The sequence below is a fragment of the Octopus bimaculoides genome, chromosome 9, assembly GCF_001194135.2.
Source record: "Octopus bimaculoides isolate UCB-OBI-ISO-001 chromosome 9, ASM119413v2, whole genome shotgun sequence".
In the NCBI taxonomy this organism is placed as follows: domain Eukaryota; kingdom Metazoa; phylum Mollusca; class Cephalopoda; order Octopoda; family Octopodidae; genus Octopus; species Octopus bimaculoides.
Window position 1 is genome coordinate 81,585,165 of NC_068989.1, and position 16,784 is coordinate 81,601,948.

General features: G+C 33.8%; 1 protein-coding gene across 1 annotated transcript in view; it reads right to left on the reverse strand.

The window, feature by feature from the left end:
- LOC106879291 (transmembrane protein 106B) overlaps positions 1-16,068 on the reverse strand; it is a 23,355-nt gene extending 7,287 nt beyond the window's left edge. Inside the window, exons 1-3 of the mRNA XM_014928790.2 lie at positions 15,253-16,068; positions 4,001-4,064; positions 1,572-1,737 (exon numbers count right to left, since the gene is read on the reverse strand). Coding sequence (XP_014784276.1) covers positions 1,572-1,737; positions 4,001-4,064; positions 15,253-15,472 — 450 coding nt within the window. The 5' untranslated portion in view covers positions 15,473-16,068. The remainder of the gene's footprint in view (positions 1-1,571; positions 1,738-4,000; positions 4,065-15,252) is intronic.
- Positions 16,069-16,784: the final 716 nt, after the last annotated feature.

The window sequence follows — 16,784 nt, forward strand, 5'->3', positions numbered from 1 at the left end:
AAACCGGTTATTTCTCCAAAAACAATGTTTCTATACTCAAAATTTTATAACATTTTTCTAACATAACGATTTAAATATATACTTTAACCATATAACACAAGCCTTCTGTAGTTTTTTCACTCTTGTTTATCTTTTATATATCCAACCACGTGCTTTCACATACCAACTTTCTCACACACACACACACATACATACATACATACATACATACATATATATATATATATATATATATATATATACATACATACATATACATAAAGGAGAATAACCAGTACATACGACTATGGCACCCACCTTGGATTCTATATCCCTACCAACCATAATTTGGAAACATATACATATATATACTATTGAACCTTGGGAAGGACATTACACCGGTAATAATAATGCCCCTCCCAAGGTTCAACATACATATTCACATCAAGAATCTTGCAAATCAAATACAAACTATATATATATATATATATATATATATATATATATATAGTGTAACCTCTGAACTGCTGCTAGATGTACAAAGTCAAATAGTCTTACACTTGCTAATTAAAGAGAATCTGAAAATGGTTGGCCATGTTATAAAAGGAATTAGATTAATAATAGGTTGGTGTAGCAGTTGTTGATACATAGTATGTTTTTAACATTTTTTTGTCTTGTTATTTCCAGCAGAAAGTTTGTTAGAACAGGCAGGAGTTTGTTCATATTAGCTAAATGTTGCACAAAAGAGTATTGCTCAGTGTTTAAATGTTATTGTTTTGGTTATAATGTCTGAATGTTGGAGAAATGACACTGACATATTGTGATGTCTACAATATCTACAAGATACAGTCATTACTGTTTAATATATTGAATAGATGTTTTCTTTGGTTAATTTTGTAGAGTGAAATAGTGGAAATATTAATCTATTCTGATGAAGCCAGAATTTTAATTTGTCCAGGTACAATATGTATACAGCTGTTTCAGATGAGATGTGACATTACTATGAGTTTGACAATATAAGGTTGCAGTTTTATTATGTGAGGTGTCCTACCAAAGTGGATTCTGGTGAAATCTCATTAAAGAAATAATGTAGCCAGTAGGCTCTGCAGTTAAATGATAATTAAACTTGATAAATACTGAACTATCACTTTGGATTGTTTAAAGTACTTTGAATGACAGGATATTGGGGGATAGTTAGATGTTTTACTAATGTTAATGATGATTAAGTGTACGGAAGTTTTTTTTTTTTTTTTTTTTGTATTAGAAAATGGTTTAGATACTCATATAGTGGATGAGTAGAAGGTTATCAGATCAGAATTCAAACCAAAAATATGAAATAAAGGGATCGAGTTTTGTTCAGCAGATCTGCTCAACCTATAAAGAAAAACAAAAACAGATACTGTTTAGATTATTTCTAATCTTAAAAGTGTTTTGTTTGGGACTTTTTTTTTTTTGATAAAAGATATTTTGAATACTGCCTATCCCATTCATACAATGAAGTACTTGTAACAGAGTCCAGATTTGTAAAACCGAAGTTGTACATGGTCAACGACCATTCTATTTAAATTATAGCAAAAACTATTTGTACTTACCATAAAACTGAGGTAAACATATTGCATAGTGACATTTATCTGGAGCAGTGAAGGCTCAAGATCAGGTTGATTACTTAAAGCTCGTACGTTTCTGGGAAACAGGAAAAACAAAACAAGTCCTGCCACAAAACAGCATATAATTATTGAAAGAATGACCCACTGAACTCTGGAATAAAAGAAAAACAAACGGTAATGTTAATTTATAGCTATAATCATCAACATCTGTTAATGGCAAAATACTGAAACAGAACAGAACACGTTTAATACTTTAACCTGTTAGCATTTAAACCAGTCACATCCAGCCAAAAATTTCCATTTGTTTTAAGTTCAAACTGACCAGATCCAGGCTCTTACACTTACCCTACAATGTTATTCTACATTAAACAATTACATCATTGAAATCTTAAGGAGATGAGATAATGCATGATTAATTCAAAATAATGTGAATAACTAAGTAATATGTTTGATAGAATAACCTGAATACTAAAGGATTAAGCAAAAGAACCCCTACTTAGTTAAACTACTAAACTACTGATTCAAAAGTCAGTTTTAAATGTTATCCTTCTTTATACAGGATGCACCAAGTGTTTGTGAACAAACTTTAGCAGGTTGTAAACAGAATGACCTAATGTTACACAACATGAGCCAAATTTTAACTTCCTTTTCCAGATGTACTGAAACCAACATGGTCAATTCCAATATGACACAGGGAATGAAAAGACATGCTTAGCTTTTGGCTGCAGCTACCAAGCACAGCAACCTGGAGATCACTGGTTTCTTGAAAATGACTGGGTCCTTCTAGTTCAGGGTCAGAAAAAATTTAGAAGCCTATAGTATTTGTGGCAAAGAGGAAGGAATATTCTCAACTGTCAGAGGTTTCCAGAATGCTGAATTCATCTATTAAATCCAGGACATTGACAACACCCTTTGTGGGTCAATGAAGACCAACACTAAGCAGCTCAAAGTGACAGACTCCACTATCTGACATGTGATGCATAAGGACATCACATATAAGTCCAATGTGAAGTAATTCGATAGAAGAGAAGATGAACAGAACCGTAACAGGCGGCTCTATATGGACCGACCCTACAGATGTGTCCACAGTAATACATGAGTTTCTGATCATCTTGCACCATGTCATGGTGTTTTATAGAACCTTAGTGTCAATTCTGTTACCTGCATCAAGATGCTGGACATAGTAGCTAAGCTCTGGGTCAAGGAAAGAGATGCCATGCATGTTCTAGTGGGATTCTGTTCCCTATGACATAACCTGTCTAACTCAAGTGTAATTGATCAAGAATTTTCACAATTATGTATTCCCTAACATGTGGCTTTCTAGCTTGCCTGATTTGAAACCCCATAGAGTGTTATATTTTGGGTGCTAGTGGGGGTGATTGAAGCAACCAGTAGCCTTACAGTACTAAAAGCTAGTTGGGGAGGGAGAGGATCTGCCATCTTAAACATAGAGGTATGGATCACTTGGTCCTGGTATGCAGACTCACTTTTCTGATGCTACACTGGAACCATTATTAAGGTAGAAGTTGATTTTATTAAATAGTGTCTGTCTTTTGAGAAATCTAGTCCAATGTGTGTACTATTTTCCCAAGATTGTTTTTTTGTTTTCTGTTTGGTTCCTGTGTTTTACTCTTGTCCTCATTTATTTGATGTACCCTGTTCAACAATCTTTATAGATTACTATTGAATCAGTTTCAAAATACTTTAAAAAAAAAACAAAAAACAAAGTAGTTTCCTGTTTCAACATGTCAAAATATCTACACCTTTATAAACAAAGTATCTGTAATAGTGGGAGAGTATATTCCTAAGTATTTACTATCTTCTACTGACAGCAGAACTGAGAAGAAACCGGATAAATCACTAAGGTAATTCTTTTTTAATATTTACATTAAATATGTTAGTTTAATTTAATTCTGTTCTCTACAATGTCCTATTTTAAGTTGTCAAATCAGTGACTAATTATCACATAAAGACAATATCCCCTCAAAATCATTCTGAATCTGGTATGTATCAAATTATGTCCGGCTAACAAGATCTTATTAAGACTAGAACATGTCCAGTGTTATCCCTATACTTACCAAATATCAGAACCACTCCTCACTGTGTCGAATTTTTAATTTAAACTTGGGAATTCTTTTGCATGTCTTCCAAGACAAAATCTGTCATAAATGTTAATTACTTTTCTTCTCATAATATGTATATGTACTTAATTATTTGACAGTTTAAAGGTTTACAAAACTAAGATCACACCAACTCTTATCATCAAGTCGAGTACTATAAAGAAACTGTTCAACTCTGTCAGTCAAAGCCATGACATTATCTGAAAAATGTAAAGACCCACACATCTTCCTAACATAATTGCTAGCATAGTTCACCAGGGCAGTAAGTGTAGAATCCATACAGCAGATACTTACGTTCGTTGAGGTTTTAATCGTTTGTCACCAATTGGAATGAGAGCAACAAGTTGTTCTGCTTCATCTAAACATAAAAAAAGGAAATGATAAAAGTCAATGTAAAAGGTATAGTGACACAATAATTGCTGTCTTCTTAACAAATCAAAAAGCAAAAGAATTGAATGAAACAAAAAAAATTCATTTTATTGGCCGTTTTTCATAAATCTATTTTTGTTTTCATCAGTGAACTATTTTCTGTTTCCAATTTGAAGCAACTTTTACATGGTTGCTTGACCAGTTACAAATAGCAACCAACTCTTCAAATCACCAAAAAGATGGGATGGTTACAGCTGGAATACCTTTTATCAGAGGTTTATAGGTCTGAACTAAAGGCTAAACAAAAACTCCTATAGTTGCTACACTCAAGAATAAAACAGACAGAATCCAAATGGAAGTAGCAAAATTTCTGAAAGCAAAATCAAGTAGAGATTACGGCTACCATAAGCTTATGGCCATCTTTGGGCATTTACAACAAAATGGCCTTTGTTGCTGCCATTTGGACCCGGTCACTGATCTGAAGATAACTCAATACCTTGATATACTGCAGAAAACCAAGAAGTGAGAGTGTCCCCTTTTCTCTGTCTTGGAAACCCTGCAAAGATGGTCATAGGCTCTGCCCCTCTTCCTCTAAGTTACACAAAAGGAAAAACAAAGACACTGTATTGTGTACTACAGTTAGAAGTGCTGAAAAGTTGAGACTAAGTGGGTCAACCATCAGCTATTTCCAACTGATGGATAGCAGTACAACTCTGAAAGAGTCATAAAGACAAAATCTTTTCTTTCTGCAATATCTGACAAAATGCAAAACGTCCCCCAAGTATGTTATATAATAAACTGTAGACATAAGAGCCACAACACTACACTGACTGCAAACACAAACTGAAGAATATTTCCACCACAAAGTATCAAATGTCAAGTGTGCTCCATTGGAATAGATTCATTTAGTAATGTTTCAAAAACATTTTAGATCTGAAATTTAAAAACAATTTTTTGTGTTTGGTTACTTAATCAGAGAGGAAGGACAGCAACATTTTTCAGGGCCTCTTAGATTGGTGGGAAGCAGTTATTTTCACACAGAGAACCTGAATGCTCACAAAAAAAGTGTACTCTTAAAAGCACCCAAGGTCCAGCTGGTGCTGTTAAACAACATTAGACCCATTACTCAACTCACTTTGGGGCTACTGATTATTTAGTTTAGTTTACAAGCTATGGATAACCAATTGCCAGTTTTAGCAATTTATTAACCAGTTTGGGACTTATTTAAATCTAGATAAATGATGAAAAATAAAAACTGAACAAAAAACAAATATATTTTAAGATACAGAAATAAATTTATTTCTCAAACGCGTGATAATGCTATAAATAGCGTGATAATGCTATAAATAGCGTGATCAGTATAAATTATCCATATAATGCAGAAAAATACGTTGCCAGCCAGCCATGAACGCTTCTAAAAAAAAAAAGAAAAAAAAAAAGAGAACAAACTTTGTTTGTTTACTTTCATCGTAAAGTTAAATATATTTTAGTTTTGTTCCTAAATTATATTTAATTGCGTTTATTAACTGCTTATCACACACATATTGAGGTTAAAATATATTTGTGTATGTATTCAGTATTTTGTTATTTAAAAGGTTGGCACCCAATATTAGTAGTGTTTAGATGATGTGGATAGAGATATTTTAGAAAAATTGCTTTCAATATTTAAAAAAAAAAAAAAAAAAAAAAAAAAAAAAAAAAAAAAGAGGGGGTGTTACAAAGGATTACAGAAAGGTATCGGGACCAATGATCTATAGAATTTACAGTTCAGTGAGTCTAGACATACTGACACAGGTTGCTGTCTGGAATACTGAAAACTCTAGAGAATCTTTCCTGTACAAACATATTGATACATGTACTGCAGAAGTTGTACAAGGCTGAAGAATCTATATAAAGAGTTTAGTTAACTTTAAGTTTAGTTAAATAAGGAGAAAGCTAGTGAAAGCTACAAGAAAGCTAGTGATAAGAGGTTATGTAAATCTTGCGACAGGATTATATACAAGGATATCAGTGGAAAGGTACAATAAGCAGTAAAAGAATGTGTGATTTGCAGGTAGAGTATATTTGGATAAACTAAGGAGAACAGGGAATAAAAGGCATCAAGTATTGATGTCTGTGAAAGTTTGAGTGGAGAAAAAGGTTGAAGAGAAAAATTAAGAAAATAAATAACAAAGACAATGATGAGTTGAGGGTGGGGATATACAAATATGGACAAATTCATGGTAAATAAAGCAAGGATAATGAAGATTTCAGATTTTTAGTGGAAATGATGTGTGTGGATTTGACAATGATTGAGATGAGGAGTATTATTAAAAAAAAAAACCTATCCAATATAAAAAAAGAATTATATAAAATTGATGGTGATGAGGAGGTAAAATAAATTACAGACATATAACAAGAGAATTGGGTAAAAAAACAGGTGATTAAATATTGTGAGTTGCTGGTGGATAATTGAGTGTTGAGATAAAGGACAGGGAAAATCTGATGTTAAACCTGATCTAACAAGAAAACAACTGAGAGGACATTACTAAATGACAACAAATTAAAAAGAGCCGACTAAATACACTTGTCTAACCCATACTAATAGTTAAACATTATTTAAAATATTTTAGCAATGAAATTATTCATTAATAAAAAAAAATAATAATCTCCAATTTAAAAAAAAGGGGTTAAAAAAGAAATTAGTAAAAGACAAGATGACAGCTGTAATTATATATTAAAATATATAATTATAGACAGAGAACGAGGCTTCTCTTATGGTCACCTCTTGTCAATAAAAACATTAAGTCAGAGAAAAAAAAAACAAATACCAGTAGATTAATAACTCAAAAATGATTTAGATACTCCACTTTTAGGTGACTTTTTCATATAACTTGTCAACACAAGACAGTTAGTAATAATTATTGGTGGTACATGAAAGAGAAAAGGGTCAAATGGTGCAGGCACAACTATGTTGTTAAGTTCTCTTTCCAGCCTCATGGTTCTGAGTTCAATCTTCACAATACAATACCTTGGAGAAGTGTCTTCTATCATAGCCTTGGATTAACTAATATCTTATGGGTAGAATTTCAGAGATAGAAATTGTGCTGAAGCCCATCTTTTTTTTTTTTTTACACACAATTTTGATAGTGACTTCAAAAATTTTAACATGGAACAGCTAATTCAAACATTCTGAATAAGACATGACCTAGTAAAACTTCAAGTCACTGTCAATAGAATTACAATATTAGACTGTCTACATATCAAGAACTTTATTCAATCTAAGTGTTCATTGTTTTTATGCAAATAAAAACACTAATTCTAACTACAGAGTCACAAAGTTATTTGAGATACTTGTTCAATATGAACTTCCTTGTAACTGTCACCATGGGATGAATCAGAGACTAAACTATTAAAAGCCTGGAATCCATGACATTATTGTACACAAATTGAGATACAAAATAAATAAATGAGAGCAAAAACTTGGACTCCTACAGAAACTACTGGTAAAGACAATAATTTCTGTATTTCCAACTACTACCAACTAATGGGTAACAGTCAGAAAGAAAGAAATTTGAAAGAAATCATCTTATTTAGACTGGTGTTAAGGTGGTGAGCTGGCAGAAACATTAGAACACCAGGCGAAATGCTTAGTGGTATTTCGTCTGTCTTTATGTTCTGAGTTCAAATTCCACCAAGGTTGACTTTGCTTTTCATCTTTTCAGGTTCGATAAATTAAGTACCAGTTGCATACTGAGATTGATCTCATCGACTGGCCCCCTCTCCCAAAATTTTGGGCCTTGTGCCTAAAGTAGAAAAAAAAAGTTAATCTTATGTTTTAATTTCAACATTTAAACCCCCACCTACAATCACTAGTAGTTGCCTATTTCATATTTACAGACCATCTATTGATAACTTTTAGTGATAGATAAAAAGTTATGTCAATAACTATATCAACCTACGTAAGATTTCAAATGTCTTAAGTGTCACAACACTCCTATAGTTACCCAGTTAACATTTATCCTGGTTCATAAGATATGCCATCCAAAGAACTCTAGAATTGTTAATTACCAGCTGGTTATCAGCCAGTCATTCATAAAGGATAGGCCATTAAAAGATTCTACCAAATGCACATATCTAAATATATCCAAATATAACTTAACCATTTTTTGCCTGTTACTAGTTTCAGTCTTTCAACTGTTGCCATGCTGGAGCATCATCTCAAAGGATTTAGTCTCAAATTGACCCCAGTACTTATTTTCAAGTCTGGTATCAGTCTCTTTTTGTTGATCTTCTAAGTAATTTCTGCAAGCTGCATGGCAACCTCAATAGTGCAGGTGGCAGGGAAAAAAAGCACCCAATACTGCTGTAAAGTGGTTGGCATTAAGAAGGATATCCAACCATAGACACCATGTCAAAACAGACATTGGAGCAATATGCAGTCCTTGAACACATCACATCATGTCAAACTGTCCAGCCCATGCCAGCACTGTCCACAGACATTAAATCATGGTGACAATGACAATGATACTTATTTCATCAATGTGTATTTGTGAAACTGCTGTGTTGCATCACATCACCAAATTTAACTAACATAAATGAAAAACACAGATTACACACACACATTAGGCTTCCATGCCGTTTCTATCAACTAAAATTTCACTCAAGGCATTAATTGAGATTATTGTAGAAGGCTTTTGTCCAAGCTTCTACACAGTGGGACTGAACCCCAAACCACATACTTACAAAGCAAACTGTTTAACCATACAACCATGCCTGCGTTTATGTCATTGATATGTTTGTTTATAGAATCCAGAACTCAATATGGTAGCTACTTTATTTAGTCCACTGAGACTGTGGGTTCAAATCCAGCCATATGAACTTTTCTGATATGAGAGTATAATACAGCACAGTAAGATTTGTTAAATCTTCACAAATGTAGTTGTACAATAACAGAATAATATAGATAAATTAGGTTTTTAATTATGTTCCATTATTAAGATTGTTTACTTCTTGATGTGAAGTGAAAAACAATAGAAAATAAATCTCAATGTAGAAGAGGGGACAAATATATAAAAAGGACTATAGCTTTCGGAGATGATGCCTTCTAAGACTGCACATTCAGTACTACCTATGTGGACATTTGCTCCATGAAAAACCAATGCTTCAAACAAATTACAAAAAAATAACCATGGAATTTTCCTAAGCAGTGCTAGTCCCTATATTAAATTATTAATCTTTAAGTTGAAGTGACATTAAGTTTGCAGTAAGCTAGACTAATGTAATGAGAGCATCTTGGACAAAATGAAAAACAAAGCTAACTACTTTTGTATAAATTTTAGAATTCTGTTCACTTTTCAAAATAAGATGATTCTGATGGATTTAGATTGCAGACATAATTCAGTTTGGATGAATATCAAGTGATTAAAATGACTCGTTTTAGTTATACAAATTGATTCTGGATGAAAGAAAATATGCTATTTTAAGATATAAGTGGAATGCTGAACAAATCTCTCTTTTACAAAACAATTTAGAAATGTCACCAATGATGACAGAGTAAACACTAAACTATTTAGTTCAACAGGATATTTTCTATGTTTACTATGTCCCTATGTGGAATTGCTAAGACAAATGGAACAGCAAAGTTATCAAACTCTCTGACTCTTTTAATGCTTTAGCTGTTTTAGAGTCACTTTAGCATACCACTATGACTGTAGTAGTATTGAAAATTAGGCTATTCACATGTTGCAAAAAGCTTTTACAGTTGAATAACTTTTCCTGCCATAAACTCTCAGATCAATGTGGGATGTGGTCTTGTTAAATAAATAGTAAAAGGTACTCCATATGTACTCAATGTAAGCAATAACTTACTCACACAATGTAGTGAGATGGCAGGCTAAATCAGAACCAGGTTATCACATGCGTTAAATGTATGAATATTTAACAGGCGCACTCATGAAATGTAGTCCAAGGACTGTTTAGTCTCCTAGATGTAGTTGGTAGTTTGTTACCAAGGTGATCTAACTAATGTCATTAACTAATTCTCACCAGATTTACTCTTAGCTTTTAAAGGCTTAATATATTAACACTAGTAAATTTTATAACCTCAAAATATTTAATAAGACAATGTTACATAATTTGCTAAAGAGGAAGGATGAACTGAGCAAACAACAATCCCACCTTACTTTGCTAGTAAATAATTGAATATTTTGAGCTTAATAAAATTTACTGTTGTTAATATATATTAAGCCTTTAAAAGCTAAGAGCAAATCTATTGAGAATTATTCAGTGACATTTTTATTTTCCAGTAAATAGAAGGTAACTTTGGACAGGTTTTAGTTCTACTCTGCCAGCTACATATAACCATCACTATATTTGCCAAATTGCCTTCAGTTTGTGCTGTGAATGTTCTAGAGGTATTGCATGTAACTCCTAGTGTGTGTGTGTGTGTGTGTGTGTGTGCGTGTGCGTGTGTTGTATGTTTATGTTGTTGAAAGTCTTGTATTCAATGTTTTATGGCATTGCTAGTAAGAAGGGAGACAGTGGGTTTGGTAAATGTTACAGTAAACATTTTGGAGCAGGTGTCTAGGTGAAAGTAAGAGCATCAGTACAGCTCTTGAAAATGGTTTGAGGGTGATATTTGCATAAGTGACTCTGTGGATATTCTAGGGAGAGGTGAAAATAACATGTAGGTACAAATTGAAAAGTGTGGTTAAAAGGATGAACCCCCATAGTGCTCCATTCAGGAAATAGCAAGTTTGGGAAATGATTTTGTACATTAATAAGTAATCTGACAAGTAGTTTGCCAGTGGGTTGTTTAACCCTTTAGTATTTAAACCAGGGCTGTGGATTCAGAGTTGGAAATAATTAAGGGGTAGCTGGATAGGAGTCGGTAAAACTATACCGACTCCAACTCACACTTTATTCTTTAATATAAACCGGTTATAACATATAGGCCTACTCAGAGTACACGTTTATGCACATGCTTTATGAGATATGTAGACCACAACCACTTAATTACATAAAGAGGAATCAGTGGTGCCAATAGTAGAGGAGTTGAAGATTTTTGTTTCAACTCCACAGCCCTGATTTAAACTGGACATATCCCAGCCAAATATTGTTTTATGTTCAAACCAGCTAGATCTGGCTTCTCACATCTACACTACAATATCATTCTAAAACAAATAATCACATCATTGAAATCTCAAAGCTCTGAGACAATGCATGATTAATTTAAAACAATACGAATGAAAGACCATTATGCTCGACAGAAATCTGAATGTTAAAAGTTGGATAGTGGGAAATAGAGTCAAAAGCATTGACATTGCATTTAAAATTGTGTATCCTTTATGTTAGAGCCATGAATAGTGTGGTAATTGAATGCAATGGTCTACAACAGTGTTGCATTTTGAAGGAGATTGTGTGGGTCACTTATACTGTGTCAAGAATTAGCTTTGAATTTTTTTTGAATGGCTATGATTTTGTCCCACTTTAAGATTTTGGAAATTTGACAATGCTGGTAGGAGTAATTGCAGATGTTGGTGTGTGCATTAAGTCCTTCAGGTCCTTGGTGTTTTGAGTGTGTATTTGTGGATACACACATTTTGTTTAGCTCTGACTCAACACCGAGTAGACTGATGATCAAAGGCTTTCCATCCTAGACCACTCCACCATTCTTTTCAGACAATGTACCTTGAATTACAATATCTAATGTCTTACAGTTTGGGGTATGAAGAAGTTCTGATAGTGGGAATGATCTTGTAGAGGCCTCCTCATCGATTCAATGGTTTTAGTGGTCACATGTACACTGGTTTGTGAATGTCAATGACATATTTTAAGTATATATTGGGTTGGCAAGAAAGTAATTTAGGTTTTTTAGAGTGAAATAAGTCATTTTTTTTCATACAAAGAATAAACTTTTATCAATTATATATTTTCCATTTTGTTCAATGATCTTTTGTCATCTTTCTGGCAACTTCATGATTCTGTGCTCATGGAACTTCTGGTCCATATCAGCCAAAAAACTGAAGTAAATGTGATTTCAAGTTATCATCATTATTGAAAGTTTTACCATTCAAAGAATTTTGCAAACTTCAAAATAAATGGCAATCTGATGGTGCAAGGTCAAGGATATATGGTGGATGTGACATCACTTCCCAAACAAGCTCCAATAACTTTTCACAAGTTAGCAAAGATGTGTTTGGTCTAGCGTTGTCATAGTGGAACACGATTCCTTTACGATTTGCCAATTCTGGCCATTTTTCTTTGATTGCTTCCTCCAGTTTCATTAGTTGTTGACAGTAAACATGTGAATTGATCGTTTGGTTCCTTGGAAGCAGTTCAAACAAATACCACCAAATTGACAGCAAGACCTTTTTTTGATGCAATTCAGCTTTTAATCCGATTTGTGCTGGCTCATCACGTTTGAATTATGATCGTTTTCGAGTGATGTTCTTGTGGACAATCCATGTTCCATCATCAGTGATGATTCGTTTTAAAAAAAAAGTCAATTCCATCACGTGTGAGATGTATATGGCAAATATTGATTCGTTATGTTAAGTGCATCTCTTTCAATTTATGTGGAACCCAAATATCGAGCTTCTTAACGAATCAAGACATTTTAAGTGATTTTCTATTATTGTGTGTGATACATTTAACCTTTCCGCAATCTCTCGCATAGTTTATATGACAATCAGAATCAATTATGGCTTTGATTCGGTCATCAAATTCAGTAGGTTGACCAGAACGTTGGTCATCTTTGAGTGAAAAATCTCCAGAACGGAAATTTTAAACCATTTCTGACATGTGCGTTCTATTAAACAATCAACACCATAAACTTTGTGAGTCCCAGCAGCTTTCTTGTCTCTACGAGAATAAAGCAAAATATGGCGAAAAAGTTCGTTTTTGCACTCCATGTTAAAATTGGCACTGAACTAACAGCTGTTAACAAAATTACGCACAATTTGCTTCTAAAGTAAGCTATAAATAACGGTTATCAAATGTCAAAGGGGAAACTTCATAACACTGACAAGTCATTAAAAAAGTCTTAATTCCATTTGCGAAAAACGAAATTACTTTTTTGCCAACCCAATAATTGTCAATAATCATGTCATAATCATTTTCTTGATGTATGAGGTGGAAGTAAACAGATTAAGACACACAAATACACATCTGTCATAATTTCATTCAGATATACAATTATTACATTTTCTCCCAGTACTTGATTGATAGATTTTATCGACCTCGGAAAAGCGAAAGACAAAGCTGCTCTTTAGCACTATTAAAAACTAGAACGAAAAGTACCGTAGGTAAACACAAGTATTTTGTCCGACGCTGTCGGCAAAACCATTTATAAGGCTAACCCATTCATTTCTAGAACTTTGAACTTACGTTTACATAAACAGAATATCTATTTACGTAGCCTCAAGTATTTATATTATTCACCGAGTACAATGTGAAAAGTCACCATAGTGCGTGGAGCTAACTCGTTTTGTCTTACACTCTACTCGCAGTTTTCGTGACACATAACTGTCTAGAATTCAAGTCATTCACCTCAGGAAATCAGAACTAAGAATTTATTCACAAATAAAGTCTTTCACCCTTCACCACCAACAGGACGAGGGCAGAAGACAAAGTTTAATATACAATATTATAATTATTAGATGACAGAAGTAGACAGTGGAAACCAAGTACCTATAATATGCAAATCTTAATATAATTTATAATTTTTGTCCATTCACGGAGAAAAACAATTAGAAAAAAGTCCAAAAATGTATATGTAGGGCTTTAATTACAGACATGGAACGAAAACGATCTAGCAACTGTCAATTAGATGTAACTAGTGTGAAAAATACATTATATTTTATAAGAATTAAAAGTGTTAAAGTTAGTAAATATTAACTTGTAGAAGCTACACAGTAAAAATAACCATAAAAGAAAGCATTAAAAGTTTTTTAAGGTCAGTCAGAACATGTATAAGTGCTAAACTAAACTATGTCAGTTGATATATGTTCAATGATTATACTTGTGTTTAAACTCATCTTGGTATATGTGGCGAATATACGAAAGTAGTAAGCTAGCTGGTACATCTGCTGAGATATACCAGTTATACAAAGACAGCCAGAACATATAGAGATACTATATCAGTGCACAGAGCCAGTTGGTACATGTAACATACATATATAATCAAAACAGTTTGATTCAGACTCCTTGGTACTCCGAGTGTGAATCAAACTGTTTTGATCTATACAACTCCGAGTGTGAATCAAACTGTTTTGATCTATACAACTCCGAGTGTGAATCAAACTGTTTTGATCTATACAACTCCCAATGTGTTGAGTGCCCATCTTTCGTTTGTCTACTCACTTGTGTGTGCGCGTGTGTGTATTATATATATACAGTGTGTGTGTGTGAAGGCGCATGCCTCTGTTGTTAGAACGTCGGGTTCACAATCATGAGATAGTGAGTTCGATTTCGGGGCCGGACTGTGTGTTATGTTGTGTTCTTGAGGGAGGCACTGTATTTCACCTTGCTCCAGTTCACTCAACCGTAGAAATAAGTTGCGACGTCACTGGTACCAAACTGTATCGGCCTTTCCCTTGGATAACATCGGTGGCATGGAGATGGGCAGCTGGTATGCATGAGCGACTCCTGGTCTTCCATAAACGACCTTGCTCGGAGGGGGACCTTTCTAAGTGCAATCCCGCAATCATTTATGATCGAGGGGGGGGGGTCTTTATTTCATTTTATATATATATATATATATATATATATATATATATATATAGATATGTGTGTGTGCGGATCGTTTGTAGAAATACATAAATCCGCAGAAGCACACTCTAAGTAGAGCAATTATATGAAATCTTGACCTAATGCATTTATATATATATAGTGTTACAGTACTAGCCAGGACATGTTGAGATACTATATATTTATATACGAAAACAACCAGTACATGTACAGAGATATACTAGCGTAAGGAAAACTATTAATAAATATCACATTAGTGTACTAAACGAGCTCATTCAATAATACCAGACACATTAATTACGACATTGGGTAATATAAAAAAAAAAGCTCATCTATATCGTTGTTACATTTATTAGAATAAGAAAGAGCTGTTGTAACTGGAAGATATTTGACTAGAAGATAATAACTAGTCATGTAGAGTTGTGAAATTAAGAATAAAGACTTACGTTGGGGTATTCGTCCAAGCCCTCGACATGTAGGGCACTGTTTACTGCCTTTCATTAATTCCTCATACCCAGTATTAAAGTTGGACGGGTCAGGACTGCTGGAAGTAGTTTGAATATTATCTAATTCCTTTGAAGCATCATCTGATGCATACGGTTCATTAACGAATGTTTTGTACCCGTTACTACTCATGGCTCGGGTATTATTTGAAGTGGAAGTCATGGTGGCTGTTCAGTAAATCAAGTTGTTCCACTACGACCAGAAATTACTGGTTTTTAGACAGAATAATAGAATAGTAGAAGAATTTATCCAAGCAGCTTTCTGAATAGAATCCTCGTTCTGTAGAGGTTATGTGCACGAATTACTGACAATTCACTGTCAACTACGTTCATTGTAAAACGTTTCACATTCTGGTTCAGTGCTTCCTTAACACATATGTAATGAAAAATTCAATGTGTATTCGATTGTAAAATAGAAAGCAATAATTCAAACAGCTGTACAATCAATGGATATCGTTGTGTGTGTGTGTGTGTGAAGTAAGTTACATGCACCGTCAACAAACTTCAGCTGGTTTTCTGGGTAAAGAAGTCAAGTTTCTTGTTGGCAATATCAAATGTAAATGAAACATTCCATTGTCTGCTGAGATAAGAGTTTAATGTGGAATCCAGAGAGGTATACTATGAGGGAACAGTCGTCCACCAGATCACAATGTTTTAACATCGATACATTTGAGAGACATAACAACATCTACAGGACTCGCTATGACGTCACATAGCACATGTACTCTAAAGCTCTCTTTTGCGCCTCTCTCTTTCTTTCTGTTTTATACTCTTTCTACTACTCACCGGCGACTGCATGATTCTCACTAAATTCTTCTTTCTCTCATTCACTCACTCACTCTTTACTATTACTACTACTACGACGACAGTTCTTTCTTTACTTCTCACAAAGCGCCTTTGTCTCTCTCTCTCTCTACTAATTTCCCACTCCCTTTCTAGCCTCACATTTCATTGAGTACCACTTACCTCTTTCTCCTTATATCTTTATCTCTTATTTTTATTACATGTTCATCTCATTCACATTCTCTCATATTTATTTATATCAATTCAAAAGAATGCTTCAATTTAAATCTTTCTTTTACTTTCCTTCCGTCTCTCTATTTGATGGTGTGCGAACGATACGCGCATACACAGTGAGCCGTACACACACACACACGCATATTCACATGTATGTATTTGGTAATACAGAATCACTTTATCCGTCTCCTCCATAGAGAACCTGCGAATACAGTCAAATCATCAAGACTTGGTGGCTCTAATGTTAAAATGGCGACATTTGGGTGAAATGCGAAGCAAAGTACGAGATTTTTATCTGTATAAAAATTTAGATGCATTAAATCTAATTTTTTAATATTTCTTTTTATCTTACTTATTGAGTCTCTTCAGACTTATGCCTGTCCTCAAAAACATTTAGCATCATGCCATAAGTGTTCCATTTTAATTGTTACAGGAAAGACATGACCAAGGAGAGGGTT